The 27,602-nt window shown below is 40.4% G+C and overlaps 1 protein-coding gene across 2 annotated transcripts in view; it reads left to right on the top strand.

Moving 5' to 3' along the window:
* The window catches only part of LOC125988492 (neuroligin-3), a 219,284-nt gene that overhangs the window by 91,217 nt on the left and 100,465 nt on the right, over nt 1-27,602 (top strand). Inside the window, exons 4-5 of one of the 2 annotated variants that reach the window (XM_049753785.2) lie at nt 3,968-4,027; nt 12,080-12,229. In XM_049753785.2, coding sequence (XP_049609742.1) covers nt 3,968-4,027; nt 12,080-12,229 — 210 coding nt within the window. The remainder of the gene's footprint in view (nt 1-3,967; nt 4,028-12,079; nt 12,230-27,602) is intronic. The other variant, XM_049753793.2, reaches the window with a different exon arrangement.

The raw sequence follows: 27,602 nt of genomic DNA, 5'->3' as shown, positions 1-27,602 counted from the left end.
CCCAACATGACAGTAAACATTGGCCTTTGTGCTTTGACAACAGTAATGCCCCCCTTTGAATACGACAGCAACAAGGTCTATTATTGAGCCGGGACACTCACTGACCCAAGTTAGTCCAGTCACATTGATTTGTGATGCAAGACTTGACCAAAGCAGGAAGTTCACACTTAGAGCCCCACCGCCGTTTTACTGTTCACTTTTCACAGTAATTGCTCTATTCTTTGAGTTTAGACCAATTGAAGTGAATAGAGAACGCGTATACACACACAATCGGTTGCCTCTGGTATGCCTATTAGCTTAATCAATCAGCCTGCGGAGAATTTGCCTTTATTTTTTCTACTCTCCTGTTTTTTTTCATTAATTCCCCAATTTGTGAGTATTAGTTATCTGTACACGGAGAAAAACATCTATCATTGCTGGTAACTGATATCAAAAGGAGTGCTATTGTGTAGTAGGATATGTATGTATGTCTATATGTATATGTCCATATATATGTGTATGTGTGTATATATGTAGTGTATATACACACATACACTACGCAATAGCACTCCTTTTAGTGTCAGTTATCAATGATGATTGATGTTTTGTTTGTGTACAGATAACTAATTCAAATAACCACTAAGAAGTGTTATGACAGCAACAGTCTTGTAAGATTTGATTGATAATACTGATGTTTACATGATTATATACCTTTACCTCGTTTTATATTCAGAATCCCGTGGTGCTAACATGCCATCTTCCACATTAGACAGGCAGCAAGATTTTTTAACCAGATTTTTATTGGTTTATACTTCATTATTTTGAGAGCAGCTGAAGCACAGTGTGAATTTTTGGCTGTCCTTTACAGCAGGATTACAGCCCCCTTAACCTTTCAGCTGCGTTCTCCATCATTCACTCTTACGTGTCCCTACCAAGCTGTTCCTTAACCTCTCCTCTGAGAGCCAGCGGGGGACGTAGAAAAGGGAGAGCGCGCGAGATCACAGACAGAAGGAGATACAGATCCGGCCTCTCTAAAAGAGGAAAATGGCTACCTGAGGATTAGAGACCGACTATAACTGCTTCAAATTGTCAAGCCTGCAAGATTTCACATTTTTACAAAATCCCATTCCACATTCTGACCTTTCTGATATTTAACTCCGAGGCTCATCTGTTGTCACGGAACCTTTTTCCTTTGCAAAGGCATGGCAGTTAACATTCAGCCCTTCTTCTATGTATTGAGGGAATGGTTGATTCGTTTAATAAATCTCATGAGTCTTCCCGTATGAGTAAATTAGTGCATGCTCTGGTTTCTTCATGAGCACCTCCAAGGCAAACTCACTTTTTGACTGTGGTTGCACCCTGCTAAAATGTAGCATTTTGCCACACTTGATGTAACCAACAAGTCAGGTTTGGCTTGTTTGAATCTTGATCAGATGATTGTGACAGGATTCCATTTTTCCTGTCAATGAGCATTAACGATACTAGCTATCGTTACCCATGGAACCTTAGAGACTGCCCATGCGAAAAAAATCCTTCATTCGTTTTTGGAATATCACAAATGATCTCACCTCCTGTGAGTTTCAACCTAGAAGCTCAAATATAGTCTTGTCCCCAAAGTCGCTCCTTATTTGGGCTTCATGTTAAACTGTAGGCCCACGTTTGAGACATACAGGCTCACCCACACCATGATTTATTGTGACAGAGCTACCCTGTTGACACCTGCCATCCAATCCATGCCTGTCTACAACACTAATACTCAATAACCCCGTATCATCAACACCAGAGGAAGCTAAAATAATAGCAATAGGCCATCAAAAAGACTGAAATATTTTTTTTCGACTGTTAGTTGTTATTTTTCTAAAACATTTGCCCATCTAAAAAATTTAAAAAATGATGATTGAAAAGGAGACAGACAGTTACAGTGTAGCACCAGTCAAACACAAAAGCTTTATTGTCTCAAAAAGTAATGTTAAAATTGCTAGTGTAGTTTTTGGAGCTGGAAATTCAGATCCCTGGATTTTGTTTTTATTTTACTTTTGTTTTTATTTTTATGAAGTGATCTTTGTTGTTTTTATCTTCAATGTTTGCACATCCACACAGACTCTTGAGTGCTTTTAAACATCTCAAAGTACAACCAACAGTCCTTGGCCCCTTACTCACAGCCATATTGGCGTTTTTACAATTGTAATCGCCTGAGAGCATTCACATTTACCCGAAAACCCGCACACAACTTGTCCAGCATTTCATTTTCAATCTCACATATAAGCTCATGCTCAGTTCACCGAGATACACAAGTTGGCACATGGAGCAATACAAAGGTCTCCACCCTCTTGCACTTTGCACTTACTGAAATGTCCATGACTCTGCAATTTACATTATGAAATAACTAGCAATGGTCACATACGTAGAAAATGTTGGTTGTTTAAATGGTGTTTGCTACCAATGAGGATTGTCTTTAATTTTCATTGTTAATCAGTTAGTTAACAAAATACATTATATATGTATAATATATAATGGGCAGAACATAGAAAACACGGAATGCTTAAAAGCGTCAGCGCATAAGTGAGTGTGGTCATTATCTGAAGAACCTCAGAAAATTATTTGTTTATTTATTAGCTTTAATCTGCAAACAAAAAACACAGTTGAGTTATAAACTCTAAAGTGTGTAAACGTTTTTATGGTACACCATAAAACAGCGAGTCATATACGTTGGCTTCATTGGTTGACACACTGAAGGCCACTCTGTTTGTAAACAAAAGAATATGCATACCAATATAAGTGTACACCAAGCACATTTCTGTGCAGGAAAGCAAAAAAATAGACCTGAGCACTGCAAGTTTATATGGTGTTCAGGTGCCCTGGAGGGCTTGCACTTGCATGCGGCGCAAGGACAACATCACTTTACCGACCGCGTGGGGCGCGGAGACAACTTGCTCACATTAGCACGTATACGTGATACCCACAATCTCTTGTTTTATTCAAATGTAGCCACCTCTTGGGAAGCGGAAAGCCATGCTCTTGTTTAGACCTTGTAGTTTAAAGCCTGATCTCTTGAGCATGTTCATGTCAATTAGCATGTCGTTAGCCAGTTAGCCCATTGTCTGCAGCCTTTGTTTTTTCAGCCTCCTAACAATCTCGTTAACGTCATATGCTGAGTTAAGAATAGTTATGAGGTGCGTTTCTGGAGAGAACATGAATTCTCCAAAGTATCATTTAAAGGCACTCAATATTAAAAAAAAAAAAAAAAAAAATTGAATTTTAAGTCTAAATAGGAGAACATGAATTTGAATAAGAGCTCACTTATAATTCAATGCAATGTTAGTTTTAGAATTTCTTCAAATTGTGGAGCTTATTGGTGCTTTTAAAGTTCATTCCTTATATTGCTGAAAATGTATAAAAAAATATTGTGCTCGATTTGTTACAAAAGGTACTTTCTTTCTTGTACTATGTATTAGCTAAATTGATTTTTTGAATTTTGTAATAGTGTCAAAAAACACCATGTTAAGAAGGAGTAACAGTACCACTGAAAAGAAAGTGGGTAATGCGTTACAAGTTATTTTCATCACATGCTTTTTATGTGACAGAACTGTTTAATTTAGGGGGTCTAATGTGCCACAATTCTGAATGACGTAATAACACATAGATTTATGCTGATAATATTGCTACTTCATTCCTTTTTTTTGTTTTTCAGACAGATAAATATAATTATGTTCTGATTAGGTAATATTGCAATCGCTTAAATTTTTTTCTCATTTTACAAATGTTTTCTTGTACTTTTGACATCATTCTCATATTGTTCTTTTTTGTATGGCACTGATACTCCTTTGTACTTGATGTTAATGAGAACAAATATACTTCAGTTTGTGCCGTGTGATCTCAACTGCTGCTGTAGAAACTTCAATGAAATAATTCACAATGTTCTTAGTATTGTTGCTTGCTTTGAAACATGCCTGTTCCTCTGTATGTCTCTTCCTCCTTCACCAAACAGGTGCCCATGCAAAAAAACAGAGTGAGGATTTATCAGACAACGACGGTGATGAAGATGAAGGTATTTTCATGGTGAACCAAGAAAATGCGTGGTTATTCAGATTTATTTCTTTGTCTTCATTTTGTGTTTTTTTTTCTCATAATGAACCACTGTCATGTTACAATATTGAGTTATTTATTCATTTTTTTTCATTTCCAAGTGAATGAATGTGATCGGCATCTGAATTCAGCCACCGTTATTACGCCAAAGTCGAATGAGATCAGGTGGCAACCTAGATAGTCGCACTTAACTCATATGAATGTCTCATGTTGACAAGGTGTTGTTACAAGGCTACAGGTGCCGGTAAGTGACCCCTCTGGAGTTGTGGTCAGCCACCGTGTTTGTGACGACGAAAATTGCCAAGAGGAAGCGAGGCGGCGGTGTCATATCAGCCTATTCAGCAGGTCTTCCAGCAGATTTAGATGAGGAGAGGCGGTTCACGAGGACCGCTGGAGAGGATTAGAGGAGAGTGGTGTTAAAAATGGAATGTTACTGCTCAGCAATCGCATTGTTCACTTTACATTTTTATCTTGTGATATTTCAGGCTCAGGCTGGATCTCTTGGTGAGATTAGAATGAGAGATGATTCTTGTGCTGCAACAGAAATGTCTTAAATCCTGGAATGTGAACCAAACCCTTGATATCATCCGGCTTTTGCCATGGTGAGCCATTCCAGGGCATTTGAAGCAATCATGGTGTTGAGTATCGAGATAAAGTGCTGTCAGAAATTGGATTTTTATGCAGTGTGTTGGCGCATTTGGCGAAGAAGAGGCTAGTGAGAAGTGACCTCATCAAGGCGGAAGACACCTCAGTTTGTGATTTGACATCTCTTGATGCCACACTTTCCTTCGAATTGCTGACACTAGTTGATTCTGAAAAGAGACAACGATGCTTCCAGATGTCAATCAATAGCTTTTCTCATCCTGACGGCAAGGTTCTTCAAACCTGCAGTGTTGTGTCACTTCAAGGTATAGCCTCAAGCGTGTGCAAATGCTAGGCCGGAGTCGCTGACGAGCGTCGATCCGTTTCTCTGGCACGTCTTAACGCTCGTGTTTGCATTGACTTGGTCTCTAAGCCATGCAAGACTACCCAGAATGAAACTGTGACATGTCTATTCTTTACCGAGCGTGACTAATGCTATTTACAGAACAGCACAGTACAACACACAATACCAGCCCAGGGTAATCTTTTCGGTAGCACTTTAGCTAATGCCTGTTATGGCCATCAATCCCTTAACATGATCGAGAAGATTTTCTTTGTTCTGGTAAACATGTCTTTTTGCAGTGTCAGCCTGAGACAGGAAGACGGAAGGAAGAAATGTTCAGGGAGTCCCTTGTTTCTCTGTTATTCACCCCCTCTTGAAAATGAGCACCACTCACTGACGGATGGATTTGAACACGCCACGGCACAATCCAAAAATTCCTCACAAGCTTCCTTGTCTTTTGCTCAAGCATGGTGAACACATTGCGTATGTCACTAATGAAAACGGAATGGGTTTGTTTTATGTTAAAGGGCAGGTAGAATAAGAACGCACAAAGAACTCCCACTCGGTCACTTCTTGCCGATTCACCTCTCATCCACATCATTCATTGTGCAGAGCTGCCGTCTTGTCTGGCTGCTCAGCACTTCCATCGCTCAGCCCGTGCATTTCTATGCCGCCTTAGTTGGCTGTCTGTCTATGTGGGGATAATTCCCTCACTCCCCCTAGCTTTGTGGTATCTCCCCCATGTTACGAGCATTCGGGCACGTACTTCGGATTCAGTTGTTTACAACAAAAATAGAATAGCTGTGTATGTGTCTGTAATGTTCGCTGACCTAATAATAAATATAAATTAATAAATTAATAAATGTTTCATACCTGTTATCTGAATTCAAACCAAAAAGTGTTGGCTTCTTCTCAGATCAGTGTAAGCAGCCTGGCAAATTTACATTAGCAAGCCATAATTGTTGAGTCACATACCAGAGAGGCATACTTTTGTTATTGGAGGTGTCGTCGTATTGTACTGACCAGCCTTTACAGAAATGGGTGTACCACTATTGCTGCTACTGCTACCTTGCAATATATTCATTATATATTGCTTGTGTTGCATCACAAAAAAGTGAAACCACACCTAAAACCTCTCATCCAACAACCTTATATTTTCTCACAAATGTTTATCAAACTGTGTTTTAGACAGTTCAACTTAGAAGATTTAACTGTATGTGATAATAATAAATACACATTCATAATATATGTACATTCCTTTTTGAAAGCAAGCGCTACTTGTGCACTGATTAATGCAAAGGGCTACCAGTTTCATTAAACACATCTGAAAAAACAAGAATACTTACTTAAATTATATATTTATATATAGCTCTGCGCGATTGTGTGATTATGATTATTGATGGCGACAAATTTCAGTTCGATTTCTCAATCAAGCATGTGTCAGGATGCAATACACATACATGTAATACAGTCAATGGCGCTGAATGCAAACCACCATTGTTCTTGATAAAGAAGAAGAACATGGTCACATGCCTGAGAACAGCCAATCAGAGACGACCTTTTACTGATTCGGTTCAGTTTTGAGTTGCCGAAGTTGTAAATTGCTAACCGCCACTAAATGCCAGAAGAAGCACATCGGGTTTCACACATGGAAAAGGCCAAAAGCATATAGTCTATTTGACAGAAGTAAATGTAGAGGAAGGTAAACGGCAAAATCACTTGTTTAGATACTGCACATCTTTCTGTCTGTCTGTCAGTCCCTGAGGCTTCCCCCTCTGAGCATCCCTGTATGTTTTTCTTCTTCATGTCTTTCGGAGTGACAGTCAACCCAGTGGCACCGCCACAGTCTATTCAAATTCCTCCTAGGACTCCCTGTGGCAACATGAGTGTGTAGGCCAAGTCGTCGTGATTTACGCTGTCCCACAATAGATCCAATTTTCCAGAGGCCATTATTACACTGCAAATAGGAAAGTGCAAGTTTCCAGTCACCTAGCTGCTATTGTAAGATAAAAGTGGCCATGGAAATAAAGGAAGCAAGGTTAAACACAGCTTCTGTGTAGTACCAAGTTGCTCCCGCTAATGAAAAGTAAATGTGTCTGTGAGTCCATCTGCCTGCTGTTTGGCTGCAGCTCCAGTCAGGAGGGAGGCCGCCACTGAGAGTGTGCGTCTCACACCATCAAATAAGTAAAGCATGCACACACTAGAAGGCATAAACAATACTTGCTTGCAAGCACTGACGAAGGATAGACACACAAACACAGAGGCTCCCTGTGGTTACAGTACTGGGGAGCAGAGCCGAGCTCCACCTGCCCGGGTATTATAATTAATTCCATTGCACAAGAATAACTGGATGCCCATGTAGCGCCCCCACCCTTCCCCGACTTTTCTCAGGCTGCCCGGATGAAGAATGCTGAACCAAATTGGGGAGTAATTGTACACCATTCCCGCCATCCCTATCTTTCTGATGTTACTAGAATGAAGGCTCCTATCCCAGGTCCAGACTTGTTTACATGAAGATAGTTTTATTTCACTACTACAACTTGTATTGTACGGTTTTGTTAATGCCAGACAAACCAGGTCAGTAGCATTATGTAGTCATCGTCGACGTAGCGTAGTATTTATAATTTAAAAAATATAATGTAACAGGTGCCTTGACAACATAGCTCGCCTTGCTGCCCCTCCTCAAACTGCCTTGCACTCACTGTATTTTTTTTCCTTTTCAGAATGACAAAGAAAGAATAGACCAAGCATGTTTCATGTTGCATTTTATTTTTCAAGGCCCAGAAATGACGTCCTTTGCAGCCACACATATTGCACATACCAGAAACTGTTTCAGTCTTCACCACTACTTCGATAATTCATTTGTAGTTTATTAGTGCTGTATTCAGTCTACATTACATACAAAAAATATATATTTTTGTAGAATGGATCAAGGACTAAAACAGGTCCAATAATATACTGGTAGATTTGACAAATTGACTCACCTCAGGCTCTAGCAGCCCACACTTATTTTTTTTTTCCCTCTTGCCCTTTTCCCACAAGTGTCAAGAAATAATTGGTGAAGAAAAGCACGTCGACATAAAATCTAAAACCTGCAAAACTGGTCCATCCTACACATGTCCATCACATTAATTTCATCTGCATTTTTGTCAAAGTCGTGTGAAACCAGTACATCAAAATATTTTGTTCTTTTTAGACCGCAGGCCCACCGTTAAAAAACTTTAACAATTTTTCTTTAAAGAAAATCTGTTTAATTTGCAACCTTATTCAAATCTGTCACATTATAGCCCCCGAAAACCCTTTTGAAAAAAAAAAAGGTACTTTTATCAGCAATTCCAACATCCTACCTGCTTGTTGCTTTTGATTTAATCTGTTTTTCTAAGATGACACCTTTCAGGTTTGCTTTGGTGACAGAAACCCATTCTCATTTGATTCTGGCGGCAAACATCTGTCTGTGTGTGTTAGGGATTATAGAAATAGCTACGGTGAACTTGGGGTCCCCTCACATTATTTTTCTCAGCCGTCATCTCTCCTTGGCTCGACTCTCTTTTCTATGCAACATATCACACCAAGCTCACATTTTGACCACAAGCCACCAGCCAAGCAGGAAGTCACCTTCACCCAAAGGTCATTGCTGCCATTACTGGCGCAGTAGGGATGCAAAGATTCATAGAGGAAGCATTCACTTTCACACTTCTTTTATGTGTGAGCATCCCTGCCAAGAGTTTTTTTTTTTTTTTAATATAATCTACAGGACACACCTGAGTTAATCAAGGAAATGTCAAAAGAACGCAGTGATTGTACCAAAATGAAAGTGAAAGGTAATGATGGATGCCATCCACTCGAAGTCAACTGGCTCGTGACGAAATTGTTTTTTTCACGCTCATGCTTGCACTTGTTTGTGTGTGAAAAGAAGAAAATTTGTTACAGCGTGTTCCTTCACTTTAGCGCTTTTGCCTCTAAGACCAAGTCTCACACACACACACACATGCACACACGCACACACACAAACACAGAGTAACTCATTTGATGTGGATGAAAGGGAATGGAAGCAGATATTCTGTGACATTCCAAATATTGTCAGTGACTTGTAGAAGCTGTATAATTTGGTGTAATGACACAGAATGTTTTGCAAGCAGCGTCACGGCAAAGAGAAAAAACAACATGCTGCCATATTTAAATGTGAAAACAGTCTGTAATGGACTTGTCATGACTGAAGTGTGAACCTTGGCCTGACAAGAACATTATAGTAGGATACGTGTCATGTCGCACCATATCAGGACACTGTCACCCAATGGCTCCCCTCACCGTCGCCCCCACTCGGCCTCCACGCCACCACAGTCGCTGGCCACTGACAGCCGTCGTGTTTCACAAAGTGCTGAATGCCAGCCACACGCTCGCCTCTGTTCTGTGCCACTCCGCTGGGTCAAGGGTTAAGGTTGCCCTCATAACATACCAGTGCAAACATGCCCACAAAGTTCAAGATATCACAGTGTGAGCTTGGGGTCCTGATCGAGGAGGTGCGAACGGGACTTTTATCTGACTGGCCCTGGTCGAGCAGGCATTAAATTATTAGGTCGACGGGGGTTTGAGGGCGGAGGTGTAATTTCAGAAGACTTGCCCTCGTGAGGTTAAGCGGTTTGGATGATGGACAGATGGATGGATGTCTTGTATATGTCGGGGCATTCCCCCATGTTGGGGAAAAAAAGGAAAAAATATCTGTGAACTTCACATTAGAAGCCATTCTAGGGTTTGAAAATGGCTTCAGTGTGGATATAATATAATGCTTCACTTACAACTCTCATTACATCTAAGTGCACAGAGGACTAGTTATGAATGCTATTTATTGTTGATGTTGACATTAACTGCTATCTGAAATAAGCGGCCCGAGAGTGTAAAAACGTTTTGTATGTGAGAAGGTCATTGCAATGTTTTTTTATTTGTCTCCTCAGTTACTGCACACCATCATGTTTTGCACAATAATTCATTTTCTTTCCTTCTATGTTTATTTTTTCATGTATTTTTTTTTAATAATTATGCATGTCGTTGTATTCACACAGTTCTGATATGTGCATTAATGAACTCTCCTTTTCTTTTCTAGCACCGAGCACACTTGCTAATGTTTGATGTTATATATTATGTTGTCACGAGTTTTATTAAGGAATGGTCGATTACATGTTGATTTGTTTGCCTTGACACAGATGAAAGAGGCAGGAGGGGCAGTTTTCTGACGTTAACTCCTGCTCTCAATCATCAAACTCCATCTCATTGTTTAATAATATTCCCTTACATCAAAATAATGTTTTAAACAGTCCATGACAGTAGTTGACACAATTGGGTAAGCATCGAGGTGTTTATACTTCAGTGTGACTCCGCCCACATTAGATCAGTAAACAGTACTGAACAAATTGAGCTGAAGCGTCTTATGTCACACTCCTGAAACAGATTGAACTGTTGTCATGGCGACATGATGAGACTCAACAAAAGATGTGACCGATGACATTGACGTGACTAATTTCTGTTGTGTTTTTATTTGATTTTTTTCTGCCCCTTGCTCCTGCCTCATCCCCTATGTATCTGTGGTACATTTGTTTGCTTGTTTTTCCTTCCCATTCCCCTTTGACTCTACCTCCCATGTTCTCACTTCACACATCCTCTCCTATTATTGTTCAGCACACATGTGCATGGAGAGGTGTCAGTTGTAAATCACATTTCACTGTCGCCCTCCCAGATACCAGACCAATAAAGAAAAACCAAAGTCAAAGCTAGCGTTGCACATGCGGTCAAATGCGGATAAACAAAGGGACAATGCGATTGAGATTATGTTAAGGCTGGAGTAGAAAATGCATCTTGTGTGCATATTGACGAGCAGCGTTTGCAGATATAGATAGGGTCGTCCAGGATACCGTTTTGAAAAAGTCAAGTTCAATCTCAACCTCTTGTTTTGTCTTGTTTGTTCTTTGCTTCTCAATTTTCTTTCTTTTTCTTAACTGTATCCTTTTTTTTTTTTTTTTTTTTTTTTTTTTAGTCGGTCCCTCACGTTCTTCGTCACTTTTTGCCCTTTGTGCCTCTTCTCATTCGCACCACTCTCAGACTGTAGGGGGAAAGGAGGGAGCTGGAAAGAGATGGAAGGAATGCAAGAGGGAGATAGGGGCGAGCTTGTGATTGAAAGTGATACAAAGTGAGGGAGGGGGGCTGAAGGAGTGAAAATGAGAGTTTCTTGAGCTGTTGCTAGCCTCTCACTAATTTAGAAGACTGCTTCAGACAGAGCATGTCATGGAAATGTCAGAGTAGCTTCCTCATAGATATGAAGACTAGAAGCGTGCCGTGAGCCAATCTGAAATGACGTCACCACAGGACGTCCATTTTTAGACAAGGCTGGTCGATCACTCATAACATTACAGTCGATGGAGTACAACTTCAAAATAACACTAGGTAGCTCAACACAATCTATGTTCAATCAACTTGTATTGTTGGGTGAACATCAGAGATAATTGGCACAAACAAATATGCCCCAGTTTTCCTCCCCAAAAAAATGTCAGTCTGAATCACAGTTTATTACTTACTAATAGTTTGTAATAAACCAATCTGTTCGTAAATCCATCAAGAATTACAAGAATTTAATTGAGTAAATCATCCAATTTACAGCTGACAACAGCACAGTGCAACAGAGCAGTCCTCTGTTCTAAGATGGTCGACGAGTGGCGACGCTGTCGAAGCCGCCTTAAGCCATCTCGCCTTTGCGATAGAAAACTGAGCTTCCTCCTAATAGCTTCTCACTTGCCCATGTTTGGGGAGTCTGTGAGCTTCCTGGAAAGCCAAACACAAGCTTAATAGTTTGTAGAGGTAAATTAAATGTCGTTTGCAGCCAGGATGGCCAATTACTTTAATAGAATCGAAATCGGTTTAATGAGCTGACATTTGCATGCAGGAGATGCAATCGCATGATGCATCCGTGCCAGTCAGCGCCGGTATCTGGGAGGTGAAAGTCAGTTTATTTGTTGACCTACGTGGATGTGAACCGAGTCACCGTGAGCGTCAGTGGGCGAGCATCCAATGTGAATGTGGTAACAATGGCCGCTTTTGCAGACATACGAGACACCGGGGCCAAGCCTGTGATGGTCTACATCCACGGGGGATCCTACATGGAAGGGACGGGCAATATGATTGATGGCAGCGTCCTGGCGAGCTACGGCAATGTCATCGTCATCACCCTCAACTACCGCGTTGGAGTTCTTGGTAAGTTTTGTCAGTTTTTAGCCACATTGTTCACATTTATGGAGTGGCTGGGATGCCTGTAAAGCAAAGAGAAGATGATGCATGGGTTGTTTTTGAGGAAAATTGGATCATGATTGTGTTGGTATGATGGTCAGAGAGCAATGGCCCTATTTCCTCACACAGTGGCCGGACTTATTAATTTACATTATAGTTAACGAAAATCAATAAAACAAACTGAAACTTCATTTTATTAGATCAGAATTAGTGCCATCTTTGCTGGACAATTATGACATTTATAATGGTATCTTGCACTAGACAAATACCGTAATTTCCGGACTATAAGCCGCACCGGACTATAAGCCGCACCAGCTAAAATTCAGGGATATTTTAGTTTTTTTCTTACATAAACCGCACCGGACTATAAGCAGCACGTGCACATGAGTTTTTTTTACAAAGAAACACAGTACACAGAAAGCCGTAAAAATCCATAAATGTACCGCGCCGCCATTTAAGCCTCAGGGTTCAAAGTAACCTTCTGAATAAAATGCATTAAAAGTTCACATTCATTACAACTTGTTTTTGGTGAGCACAATGTCAGAAGAATTGAATTTAAATGCTGATTGATTGGGTTTTAATACAATGCAGATGGTCCAAACAGCGCCACTGCTTTGTGTAATCTCTGAGTCACATGGCAGAGTATGAAAAAGGGTTTAGAGCCCTTTGACGCAGGTCACCTAGCGTGTATTCCTACTAAAGCTCATAATAGTCACAAGCAACACAGCCAGAATAAGCAGCGGCCATAGTAGTGTTTCAAAATAGTATTTTTGTTGTTGTTTTGTTCTTCAAGATACCGCACAACAGTGGTCCACAGCCTTTTTGCGAGTGTATAAAAGTGATCAAGTCATCACAAAAATCATGAAAAAAATCGTATGCAAGCCGCACCTGACTATAAGCCGCAGGGTTCAAAATTTTGGAAAAAAGTCGCGGCTTATAGTCCGGAAATTACAGTATTCCATATATTTAAAAAAAAAAAAAAGGAATACAATAGCGTAATGAAGACTAAAATAAAATGAGGCATTTTTGGGGAAAAAACAGTAACACAAACTAATAAAAAACACTATAAAAACTAAGTAAATCAACCAAAATCATTAAATATTTTTTTTTAAATAAATAAATAAATAATATGAGTGACAAGTAACAAGGACTTGATATGTCCTGTGATGCGATAAAGTGATGCAGTAAAATAAATGTTCAATGCCAGTAAATATGACATCAAGAAAAGCATTGTGAAATGGTGTCCTTGTTGTTGATGGTTCAGATTGACTCACAGAAAAATCCTCTTTCAGGAATGCTTTTGTACCTGCACGCATTGTGTGCGCGCATGCATGCATGCATGTGTGCGTGTGTGTTGTGGGGGTAGAAGTGGCCAGAGCCAGAGAAAGAGGGGGAGTTAAAGGAAAGAAGTCAGCTCCATGGTAACAGCTGCTTGCAGCACAAAATGGAGTTTGTTAGCACACTAAGCTTTTTTATCCACCAATCAGCATGAAGATCATTTCCTAAATATTTTTTACACTGAGACAAACAATTTACACCATTAACTTGAAACAAAGTAGGATTGTTGTCCTCTGTAAATTTTATGTCAACGAATCAGAGCAAATTGCCCCCCTTTATTGACAAAGTTCATCCCGTCAAATTAAACTGTAGAATTTGCACAAGAGGCTCAATTATTGCCTCATTAAATCGCAGAGTCCATGTACTGTGCCATGTTATTTACCTTGTGATATTTACCAGGTTTTAGAAAGATTGAATGTGCGGTAGCGTTTTAGCAATGGTACTGGAGACATTTTTGTCATTTGGGATACAACACAGATGAAAGTATCCAGTATAATTAATGAATTAAACTGGACTAGATTAGCCTAGATGAATTCTTAGATTTGAGCAGCACTCTGAGAGCAGTATTAATTTAATAATATTTATTGTGATTTTAGTTTTCAGTGGGAGGCATTTTCAAACAGAATAATAGAAAGATATCTCACCATGATGTGGAGCAAATTAATACTGCAAATTATGACAACAACTTAACTCCAATTAGTAGCATTTGCAGCATGGAACAGTAGGGATTCGGTGAGTCGGTCTCAAGGGTTTGGCAGAGCCTCAACTGCGGAGGTCCGAACACACCTGATTTATTGTGTAAATTCATGATGACGCATATCTGAACTGGTCTCGCAAAGGCAACAGCAGAAATCACACTGATTTGCGGGTATGTAATTTGTTGTTCATGCATTGTTTTGGTTTCATTCTTTGAACAAGGTGATGTTCATGCACGGCTCATTTTGTGCACCAGTAAAAAACATCTGTCTTGAATTTGAAATGTTTCACTAAAGAGGGGTTCGGTGAATGCGCATATAAAACTGGTGGGGTTCGGTACCTCCAACAAGGTTAAGAATCACTGTTATAGACGCTTACTTTTTTTGATACAGCTCTGCTACTGGTTGCCCTTACATTGTGCAAGTGTACCTAATGCAGTGACCAGTGAGTGTAATGGAATGGTAAAAGAATGCAGGTGAGATATATACAGTATGCAATGTAATAATAGCAGAAAGATTGCTTGCAAAGTATTTTGTCCTGCTGACCTTGTTTATTGTGAACACGAAATGGTTGGTATGTGGAATGGGCGCAGCTCTAAATGTGTTACATGAAAGAGGAGGTTGTTGACTACGTGTTGCTTTAACATAAAGGACAATGAGTTGCATCTCACGTGCATGATGTTTAGTTTTGTTTCTACCACATTCTATTGATTTGGCATCCAGTCATCAGACTGCTTCTCTGATATCTTATGATCTTTCAGCAGAGGTGATAGAGTAGCCAGAATTTCTAGTCAAGTAATTTAAAAAAATATATATATATATATTTATTTTACCTTTATTTATCGAGATGAGGCAATCTTTGTTTGTTTATTATTTTGCATCCCCATTTGCTGTCATAATCTACCCTGACGTCATTTTCTCAATTCACATACAAAACCAAATAACGTTTTGTTATTTTTATTCATATGCAATGCCGACCTGGCTAAAGTGCACCTAGTGTGAGTGTAATTACTTTAGAATAGCATGACTGGAGTAAAGATAAAAAGTAGTTCTCCAAATAATAATTTGAGCAAATATTTGATGGAAGCTACTCAAATACAGAGTAACTGGCAAGTAACTTTTGCATTTAACCACCGGGCAGAAATTTGATTATATTGAACGTTAAACCACATTTATCAGCTATGCTGACATCTGCTTCACGATTTGAAAACAATATGAGTTCTGCCACCTTGCAACTTTACCTTCAGTCCACTGCATACATACTCCCTGATTTATCTGAGTGCGCACAAGCCTTTCTGCAGAGAGGAACATTAACGGCTCTAATTCGGTCAGAGGAAGTGCAACCGGCATTGAGGTGCTCTGGGTTACTTGCCGGTTTTACTCCACGTAGCATTACATTTTGCAAATGCAGACCCAGACAACCATGTGCATATTTCACAATTGAAATGAATGTAGATATTTTCATCAGATCCAAATGTTCTTTTTTTTTTTTTTTTGGGTAGTGTTTCCATCTGTTTTCTATACTGCTTATCCTCACTCGGGTTGGGAGTGAGATGAGAACTATTTGCAAGATAAATATAGATTTCTACTTGGCTCCATTTGAATCGTAAAATTGACTAGTCATTAAAAACATGTGAAACTAAGTCAGATGATCTAGCTAAGACTCTCTGATAAACAAAATTATATCACCAAATAACTACCTGTCACCAAAATTATAAGTAGTAAAAGGCATGTGACTCAGTGTAACAGACAGATAAAGTACCTTTTCCTCTTTTAAAGTGAAGTTCAATTGAAGGACTATAATGGAGTAACCTGCGACTGCTCACCTCTGTTAATCAACCTTGGAAAGGTGTAGTCCTGGCTTAATATGTGCGGTCCAACCACGAGTGAAAGGCTCAGCATGCAAGGCTAAAAGGCGTTATAGGCGTGTTCATGCTCATATTTCCTTCATGACACTTCAATTATGAGTCAGATGTTTCTACTCTCACCACCGCATTTTGCTAAATGTCATTCTACATGCATGCACACACACTCTGCAAACAGGGCATGTCAGTGCTCTAAGCATGCACATACTCATGCACGTGCATACACACGGTTCGCGCATCATGACAAAAAAAAAATGCACACGCATGTGCTCGGCTCACATGCACAAACACACAGAGTTGTTCGCTTGGTGAGATCCTTCTGAGAAGCGATGCATGTGCTTGAGCGATAATGTAGCGTGGTCCGATAATCTCCCCATGGTGCGGCTTTAACAGTTATTACAGACACACTCATACAGCGCAAATAAAACCAAGGCCAGGGAGAAATCTGAGCACGATATGCAAATTTGCGCTAAGCTGTCTGAAGCGTCAGCACTCCAAAAAAGTGTTGACCTACCATTTGCCCAAAATGACATGTGGCAGTCTCTTTTTAGCTAGTTGACATTTTCTGGAGACATAGGTGATCAAAGTACTCTACTCAAGTAGAAGCACCGGTTGTGTACGGTCAGGGCCTGTAAGGCCATCTCAATTTAATTCTTCTCTGTCAATTATCATGAGCCCTTCCTTTAGTCATTCATCATATTGCTTCTTAAGGTCACATTTTTTCATTTCAGTCTTATCATTTTTAAATGACAATTAATTAGATGCCAAGCAAAATCACAAAGCCACCGCCGTTTGACATTGGAAGTTCCGCTGCATACATTGACACATTGAGTAAAAATCAGGAATAAAAACTAATAAGTAGGCTACGGGAAATACATAATACATCATCTAATAGGATTGTCATTAAAAGATAGATACGAGAGGCTGGGGTCATTGCAAAGAGAAAGAAATGTCACCTCTTCAGATGCTCCAAGGCTAATTCACTTATTTATATCATAAATAAAAGTAGTAATTTATTCACTGAATAGGAGTAAGCAATTCAATGTAAATAGATAAATAAATAAAGATTCTGAAAAGCTGTTTTAATTAAGCTGCTTAAAGGGATGTGGGAATAGTAGAGGCAGAGAGAATTAGACAAGATAATGAGTTTAGCGTAAAAGCAGACAAGGCAAGTCAAACCATCTTTTTTGGACACTAATATCAGTTCATGGACAGTCAGAATATGGCATTAATATTGCAATAAACATCTTTGAAACAGATAACATTCAGAATATTTAACACAGTCTTCAGAAACAAACGACTCACTAACAAATCTGTACTGAAAGTTATTTTAATGTGCGAATGAAGAAAAAAAAACGTTTTCACCAGTTTATTGCAATAAATTAACTCCAAAACCTTTCTAAATGTCAGTGATTAATGTTTTATTCATGTTTCATTTCTTTTGTTTGAGTCACAGCATTTCTGCAGTCATCATCTCCTCCAGCTTTTCGATGTTAGTCCTAATGGATCAAAATTATTGAAAGATGCTGCTCTGTGTATTATGAAATATAAATGGCGCGTTTGTGTTGTTTCCGAAAGATAAGCTACAGCAGATTGAATCTATTATCCAGCACGGTTTTTAAACGTATTCTGCAGTGAATAGACAAACTGCATTGAGTTGTTTAAATTCTGTTCTAACTGTGATGTTTTTAAAACACCGTCACTCGTGTTCCAATTAAAGATGAGTCTGTAAAGTTATTATGGTTCTCCTGCAGCTCGAAGCTTTTTGCTATTGAAACGGTAATTATTGCTTCAAAGAGTATACCGCAATTCTCTCGAGTCCCCATTTAGAAACTTTCACATCTCAACCGCTCAGTGTGTAGACGATTGAACTTTTTAGAGTTAATCGTTAATCACTTGTTGATCCACCGCGGGATGATTATCACCCAGCGAGCTTTGAGTCGGGTCAGTCACTGCAGGTCGGGAAGTGGAGAGGAGAGATTGTGTGTTAGAGTAACACTGTTTGGAGCTCTGCTCTTTGAGCTACATGTGTGTGAAAGACATAGCATGGGACTGCTCTCGTCACATTATTCCTTATAAAAAACACTGGAACGGAGAGGCCAATACCTTTGTTTTTCCTTTGGATATGACATCAACAGATAAATACGAGAGAATAAATGAATATTTCCTGGCTATTTTTACATTTGGACATTTCGACACACAAGTTCCAAATTGTGTCCAGGTGTGGACATGTGACTGACAGGAGTGTTTTGTGTCCCAGGTATATCTCAAGACTTTGCTTAGTCAAAAAATAAATAGCTCTGAATGTTTACAATTGGTTTTATATTTTGTGTTTGTGTGTATAGACTGCATTTTTTCTACAGTAGTAAAGAGCTCATAACTTGATTTACTTGTATAGCAAATCCATTTTCTCCATTTAAATGAATTTAGTTGCCATTATTCCGTTCCAGGCCCCCAATAAACCAGCATTTTTTTTTTTTTTGTGTTTCATTTTTTTCTTTAACAAGAAAAGTGGAATAGTACTGTAATTTGTGAAAACACTCATCCCCGGGCAGTGGAAGGTGTCTCAATGATGACATAAGCTTGGTTTCCGAGAGCTTTATACTTGTGGTGTACCAGAAGCAAAAAGGGTAACTCAGAGAAGCGTGGTTGTAGGGTGACCCAAGGGAGGAGTTCGGAATAGAGGGCAGCGTGGGATCGGTTCCCACTCAGTGACGGTGTGCATGTGACTCTGTTGGTTGTTCATTTCTATATGTGCCCTGCGACTGGCTGGCGACCAGTTCGGGGTGTAGTCTGCCTTTTACCCGATGTCAGCTGGAAAGGCTACAGCATCCCCCATGACCCTGAACCTGATAAGCAGTGTTGAAAATGTCTGAATGAATGTTTTGTTTTGAATACATCTTTTAATTTTTATTTCACATAAAGATTTAAATACCTAGAAAAAAGACCTCTCAAATCCAAATTAAAGTCTAATAGTTTTCAGTCCCCAACAAAATTAAAGGAATTGCTCTCTTGAAATACTTTTGGACTGGGAATACCGTGTGTGTGCGTGCGTGCACGTGTGTGCGTGCGTCTGTGTGTTTGCAGTTGCCACGCTTCTTTAAAGATATGTAATGACCCCCAGTAAGAGCGGAGTATCTTGCATCACTTCTCTTTACAAATGTAATTACTCACCGGGTGGACAAACCCTGTCCATTGGGTGGTGGTAACTTATTTACCACTTCAAGATACATAAAAAATGACGAAAGTCTTGCCAGAACTCAAGGTGAGACACTCCCTCTCGGCCCCTTCTGTAAAGAGAGCATCGCCTCCCTTGTGATTGTTTGTGACCTTTGATGACTGATTTCTAGATCGCTCTAATTACAGCCTTGTTTTTTTTGTCGCTGAAATCTGTCATTTCACATTTAAGTCATTCGGGCCTTGAAAACCAACCATTTCCGATCAAAATAAGATCAAACTGCACCAGAGAGTATATATCTCAGGTCAAAGCTTCAAACTTGTAATGGTGCCTTAAATGTTTAGTTGTGTATTATTGTAACTTTGTCCCACTTGTCCTTCCCTGGTGCTTAAGAAAGTGGCTCGTGCGAATTCATCCACAGATTCTGGGAGAAGCTAATTAGTCAGGTTTGAACAATAATGAACTCAGGAATCTCAGCTTAATATGTGGTAAACATATGGGTAAACAATATGAGATACACCTTTAATATATTTTTTAATCAATCAGGTGCTGGTCAATTTTGTTTTCTTTCAATCTTAATACAGCAATGCTAAACTCTATGCTTCCAACTTTGTTGAAACAGTTCAAGGGAAAGCTTTTTATGTGTTCCAGTGTGACTGCTCCAGAGCACAAAGCAGATCACATACTGGCATGGTTGGATGAGTTTTGGTGTGCGAGGGCTGACCTCAACCCCACTATACACCTTTGGAATAAACGACAGCAGTCATTGTGAGCCCGGCGTCACAGTATTTTAGTTTATTGGAACAACTGAGGTTGAACACAATCTGTTCAGTGACACTAGTTGAAATCCAATTTGTTATGTAGTTACAATTTTTTCCTGGAAAAAATAATTTTAAAATGTGTGTTTTCTAGGTTTGCACTGTCCCATAATGAAAACATTTAAAGTGTACAGTTAATGTTAATATTGCTAAGTCATTGGTGGTGGAGTGGTACGTTGGCCTGATTTCCATTTTGAGACTGTCTGTCTATACATGGGACTATACATATGCGACTGATTTGCCCGCTCTTTGGGACACATTTTGGTTTTTCCCAAATTCTGATATTGTCAGGTTACTCATTCATAGGTTTCACAGATCAAGTGTGCATCCTGATTTGCACACATTCCAATAGTGTCAATTGATACATGGCAGGTACATAAAACGACTGTAAATTGTCAGTTCATTGGCAGGACAAAGCAATTTAGTTTGAGCCTGAATCCATTTGAAGTGACACATTTCTTTCCTGAGGCCAGACGTAGCCCACGGACTTATAGCAATACATCTGAAGCTGATTGATTACTGCCAAAACACAAGGGATAAAATCTCATCGTTTTCTCATTAGCTGTCACAATGGTGAAAACAACAGCAATTGACATCAAAATGACAGGCATGAAGACAAATATAGCTGGAGGAAATGACAGTGGTCCCCTGCTATTACAAAACAATGTTCGCACAGAATATTCAATCTTGAAACACCGAGGGGATCTTACATTTTGATGACAAAAAGCTAGGCTTCTTTTACTGTACACTATGTTTTTAGCCATCTTGAAAGCCCAAAACGTACTGAGGCATGAGACTTTCGCCATTTTTTTCTGCTTCAAATTCGAGTGCTGCTGAGTTTCTCACGATCTATCATGCTCATTTCTCTCAGAATCTGTCTGCCCGTGCCCCGATCAACTTGATCAAAATCTGACTAGACCAGCTATGTCACTATATAGACGCGGTCCGAGCAGGATTAACTTCAGAGGGACTTTCTGTCAGCAATTTGCCATTCCACTATGTCGTAAAGCCAAGCATGGTGCAGAGTGGTGCACCAAATTGGCAAACGGGTGCAGCAAGGAACAAGAAAACCAGGATACTCCCTCATTTCCGCATGTTTATACCTTCATTGCACCCTAATGGATTTCTTGGTTTGATGTTAGAGATTAGAGTCACTTAGAAAATAATAAAAAAATATATCTCAAATGAATCTTAAAGGTATTCTGGTCAACAAACAGTTCTCGCTATAGGTGGAAGAAAAGCAGAGCAATGGCTTTTTGTCTTCTGGCAGTGCTTCTGAGACTGGGAATAGTATTTACTTGTTTTCATGGCCATTTTGACAAAGTCCTCCAAATGAAGCAAGAGAACAAAAACATATTCATCCTATTACCGTAATTTCCGGACTATAAGTCGCGCTTTTTTTCATAGTTTGGGTGGGGGGGCGACTTATACTCAGGAGCGACTTATATATGTTTTTTTTCACAAATTTTTACTTGATCATTAAGACATCACTTACTTACAAGTATAGTTGACCACTTCCCATGTTATTTTTAGTATAGTTGATCACTTCACATGCTTTTATATCTTTATCTTGAACATATTCAAAACATAATAAATAGAGAAAACATCAAATAAAGCAATTAACACTTTAAAGCACCGTATCCAAGTCCACTGTCTGCTGCATGTACACTTGCTCTATTTTTGCTCCTCTTATATTTATTATTATTATTTATTATTATTTGGCCCGTTCTCAGCTCTTTGTTTGTGTTTGTCACGTTAGCATACCTATTGTTTAGCCTGTTGTTGCTATTTAATGAATTGGAGTGACACCGATGGTTTTATAAACATGTTATTCATGTAATAGTTGTGCTTAATCACTCTATATGTTACGTCAGGCCCGTTCTCAGCTCTTTGTTTGTATTTGGCACATTAGCATACCTATCGTTTAGCCTGTTGTTGCTATTGTTTAGCCTGTTGTTGCTATTTCCTGACTGTTTTTGGTGTGGGATTTTGTCGAATAAATTGCCCCCCAAAATGCGACTTATACTCCGGAGCGACTTATATATGGCTTTTTCACTTTTTGGGGCATTTTATGGCTGGTGCGACTTATACTCCGGAGCGACTTATAGTCCGGAAAATACGGTAATGTGGCAGAGTAAGGCAGTGAAGTAATGGTTTCCATGCCCCTGTCTAGTGCAGCTTTTTGAGACGCTCTGTTTCTAATGTCTGCCAGGAAATTAACTCCAAAACATCTCTTGGTAGACAGGCTGCAATAAAGGTCTGTCCTCCAGAAAACAGTGGTGGTAGGGGATTTTTTTTGTTTTGTTTTGTTTTTTTTGTTTTTTTTGCTCAGCCTCTCACCATGCACAATGAATACGTTTCTGTAACACTGAAAAGCATTGGTTGAAACTGGAAGGCAAAAACTTTAAAAGTGTCTAGCCTAACTGGCGGGCCGAATTTGGTTCTAAATTTTGATCGGGGCGCCGAACCAGGAGAAGATGGATGTAGTGTTTGTGTGACGTAATAGAAATGACATGTAAAGGTCATTGCATAAAAGGTTTGTGCTTTTAGTCGGTAGCATGGACATTCAAAAAAAGCTTTTTGAAAACAAATGCATTTATCAACAGTATTAAACAAATATTTCACCAAAAAACTACTATCAGTGATTCTCATTAAATATGACACTGTTATTATGAATAATAGAGACTATTATTTTCCATCACTTCAGCGCCTGCATGTCAGATTTATGAAATATGTTTATCTAATGAGGCGAAATCACATCAAACGGCAAACATTCTGACCGAATACATCATCTTGAAGAATCAGTGAAAGAATACTTCTAAATAAAGTAATAAAGAAATCAATAGTATTGTTGTTCTCCCTTTTTTGCTCGTGCATCATGGTCTGGAGTAAAATTTGTTGTGGTAATTCTTAGGATAGAGCCGAGGTGTCGGTCCGTTAACCGAGAGCTGTGACGGACTTTGTTCACGTTCATGTGGCGGAACGTCTGCTCAGATACGTAGGTTGAGCCAAATTGTCCTCTCTTTTTTTTTAAACACTCGGCACTCAGTGTCCACCTTTCTTTTCCTCGGGCCACTCATTTTAGTGGAAGGATTCCAGGGGAAGGTTTGTGGGTGGCATTAACGTAAAATTGTATCTGAAAGCTCAGCGCGCGAGTTACGAGAATGCTGACGTCACAGCCCACACTCGAAATTCGGCACTGATGGAAATAGAGCGCGGAGTGCGCCGGGTCCGTACTACTTAGTACGTACACGCACTTGTGAGTGTGCACCGAGCTTTCTGACGCGGCTTCCGGGAGTAAATGCGCGGGCGGGCGCTTCCCCATCTATTGGGGAAACATACTAATTGCAGGAAAAATGACCCCCAAAAAAGTTCAATAATACAATTTATTCACGTTTGGCGGGCCGGATTAAACGGCCCCGTGGGCCGGATGTGGCCCGCGGGCCGTAGTTTGCCCATGTCTGGTCTAGCCGGAGGAAAGAATTGGCATCAAGCAGCAGTATTATCGCAGCACAAAGAATTGCATGGAGCTGACTTAAACATTATGTCATGGTTTCCTTTATTTGTTATTCTTAATTCTGAAAAACCTAGTGTGTCTCATGATACTTCATATTGACATGAATCTGTCTGAGCAAGAGAAAGCTTCAGGAAATTTGGTGGACTGTGGTCTCGAGCATCTATTAGTATATTTTAGTCCTGCGCTTGACAATAATCGTGAGATGATATATAGTACCTTATATATGCCATGGCAATACTGTTTAGACTAAATTGTGGCCCAGCAGTGCTCTGCAGCTATTTTTCGCCTACTGTTCACATTGTAAAACAATTCCCAGTTGATATCAGCAGTTATAGATGTTCTAAACTTGTTAGATGTTCAAAGATGAGTGCGCTGACATTCACTTGTGCACACCTAACAATGTTGGCGGCAGGAAGAGAGTTACCTGGGGTCCTACATTCACGTTCCGAGGCGGCCGATCCCCGCTGGCGCCAGCATGGGGGCTTCCCACCGCCTGCTGGTCGGGTCGAGTCCGGTTATGTGGGTGGAGTAGGAGGGCCGGCACCTTAACAGCCTGATCCCTGGTTGAGTCATGACCAGTAGGAGGCCACCTCAGAAACTGCCTCAGAAGCAGGAGAGCGATGTATGGAGATGAAAGGAGACGCTTAGGATGAAATGCAAATTTTTACTGCTTTGATTGACCACCGCTCTACATTTAAAATGGAATCCTGTTGAATATTCCCTATATTTATTCAAAAGTCAAAGTCTGCTTTATTGTCAAGACATACAAAGAGATCGAAATTACGTTTCCCACTATCCCAAGACAAGACATAGTACACAATATACATACAAGTAAACAACACAAAGAGTAAAAACAAGAAGGCACAAACAATGAATAAATAAGAGCGATGAATACCGTAATTTTCGGACTAAAAGTCGCTCCGGAATATAGGTCGCATTAGCCATAAAAAGCCCAATAACGTGAAGAAAAACATATATAAGTCGCTCCGGAGTATAAGTCGGATTTTGGGGGGGAAATTTATTCGACAAAATCCAACACCAAGACCAGACATGAACGAGCAAAACGATAGGTATGCTAACGTGACAGAAAGTCAAAGTCAAAGTCTGCTTTATTGTCAATTTCTTCACATGCCAAGACACACAAAGAGATCGAAATTACGTTCCCACTATCCCACGGTGACAAGACATAGTTCACAATGTACATACAAGTAAACAACACAAGAAAATAAAACAAGAAGGCACAAACAATGAATAAATAAGAGTGATGAATAAATAATAAATAAACAAATAACACAACCAATAAGTACAGGACGCTACGCAGAAGGGGGAAGAGAGTTCAGGATCCTAACAGCCTGGAGAATGAAGCTGTTGGTGAGTCTGGCGGTGCGGGAGCGCAGGCTCCTGTACCTCTTCCCAGAAAGCAGAAGATCAAAGAGTGAGCGGGGTGACTCACATCACTCACAATCGTAGTCGCCTTACGGGCGAGATGGGAGTGTAAATGCCCTTCAGGGAGGGTAGTGAAGCACCAATAATCTTACCAGCCGTGTTCACTATGCGCTGCAGGGCCTTCATGTTGTATTCAGTGCAGCTACCACCCCAGACAGCGATACAACTGGAGAGGACGCTGTCAATGGTGCCACGGTAGAATGTAGTCATGACGGCCGGAGGAGCACTTGCTCGCCTGAGTTTCCGCAGGAAGTACAGGCAGCGCTGAGCTTTCTTCGCCAGTGACGCGGTGTTGGCGGACCAGGAGAGGTCCTCACTGATGTGCACCCCCAGGAATCTAGTGCTGCTCACCCTCTCCACCACAGCACCATCGATGGTCAGCGGCAGGTGTTGGGTGTGACCCTTCCGGAAGTCAACAACAATTTCCTTGGTCTTGTTGACGTTCAGCAGGAGGTTGTTGTCCCTGCACCATGCGGTCAGAAGGTCAACCTCCAACCTGTACTGAGTCTCGTTGCCCTTGGTGATCCCCCTGCTCTGAAGGCTTTGTCCCTGGCCCTCGGCAGCCTGAGGACAGCCCCCGTCAGCCATGGCTTTCAGTTAGCCCGAGTGACGATGGACAAACAAAGAGGTGAGAACGGGCCTGACGTAACATTCAGAGTTATTAAAAAAACTATTACATAAATAACACGTTAATAAAACCATCTTTGTCACTCCAATTCATTAAATCCATCGATCGTCCTTTGTCAACAATGCGTGCGCGCCGTTGACGGCGCTTGCACTTCAAAATGTTCCACAGGCCCATATAACGATATATAAATTATATATCAAATAACTATTATATAAGCAATAATGTTATCAAACCATCTGTGTCACCCCAAATCATTAAATCCATCAATCGTCCTTTGTCAACAATGGGTGCGCGCGCTGACGGCGCTTGCACTTCAAAATATTCCACAGGCCCATATAACGATATATAAATTAGATATCAAATAACTATTTTATAAGCAATAGTATTATCAACCCATCTGTGCACTCTAAATCATTAAATCCATCGATCAAATTCCTCGTCCTTTGTCAACAACGACGCGCATGCGCCCTGACGTCAGCCTCGTCGTTATTCCACAGATCTACTATATCTATTGTAGCGTTAACAAAGTTCAAGGAAAGACGTGGGTTTGGTAAACAGCTCTTTATTTAACAAAACAAACTTCCAGGCCAGCCACGGAAGTGGAAGAGAGCTCCATAGAATAGGACCGGGCGTGCGTAAAAGCCATGACCGAGCCCCATCCACCGTCCCCGGACAGCCACCCGGCCGAGCGGCGGCCCCAGACTTCCATCCACGGAGGTGAAAGAGAGCAACATAGAAAAGGACTGGGCGTGCGTAAAGGCCATGACCGAGCCCCATCCACCGTCCCCGGACAGCCACCCGGCCGATCGCCGGCCCCAGACTTCCATCCACGGAGGTGAAAGAGAGCTCCATAGAATAGGACCGGGCGTGTGTAAAAGCCATAATAGTTTTTCAAACCTTCTGTGTAACTTCAAATCCTTAAATCCTTCAAACTCTTCATCCTCCGTGTCACTCAGAAACAAAGCCGCTAATGATGCCGGTAGTACGTGGGGCCCTTCGTCATCTTCGTCATCCCGTGATCAATCTTTCTCCTTTTTGTAAACAACCGCCGCGCCACTTGAAATTCAAATAACAGTAATCCCTTGCTACATCGCGATTCATATATCGCGGTTTCACTTTTTTTGGGGGGGGGGGAAATTTTTGAAAAAAACACATATAAGTCGCTCCTTGTTATAAATCGCCCCCCCCACCCAAACTATGAAAACTTATAGTCCGAAAATTACAGTAAATAATAAATAAACAAATAACATAATAAATAAGAGGAGCAAAAATGGAGCAAGTGTGCATACAGCAGACAGTCAGAATATAGCGCAAAAGCACAGGACGTTACGCAGGAGGGGGGAGAGAGTTCAGGATCCTAACAGCCTGGAGTATGAAGCTGTTGGTGAGTCTGGTGGTGTGGGAGCGCAGGCTTCTGTACCTCTTCCCAGAGGGCAGAAGTACCAATAGCATGATTACATTATCATGTTTTGTAACTAGTTATAGTTAGCTTGTATCCTAATTACATACTGTTCTTTTCATTTCTCCCCAAGCATGTATAGAGCCATAATATTGTAGTAAACTGCAGATATGATACCACCGCTAAATTGTAACATTTGAGGATATACACAGCTCGAATGACAAAAATTAACCACATTGGCTCTGAACACTGCAGCGTACTACCCCCAGTCTCCACTTTGGTTTAGCGCCCCTTCGTACTGCGCTCAGTCTACTATCGATTAAAATTACAGTCCTTAATGTGGCCAACAGCCACCTGTCAGGAAGTAGATGAGCCCCTAATCTTCCCTTGTTATTGTTGTTTGTTTCTGTGTCACTTCAATAATGGGTGAACAGCAGTGGTTTCGTGTCGATCGCA

Source organism: Syngnathus scovelli, chromosome 1 (genome assembly GCF_024217435.2).
Source record: "Syngnathus scovelli strain Florida chromosome 1, RoL_Ssco_1.2, whole genome shotgun sequence".
NCBI lineage: Eukaryota > Metazoa > Chordata > Actinopteri > Syngnathiformes > Syngnathidae > Syngnathus > Syngnathus scovelli.
The sequence above is the reverse complement of the archived record's forward strand: the minus strand, read 5'-3'. Positions and strand labels throughout refer to the sequence as shown.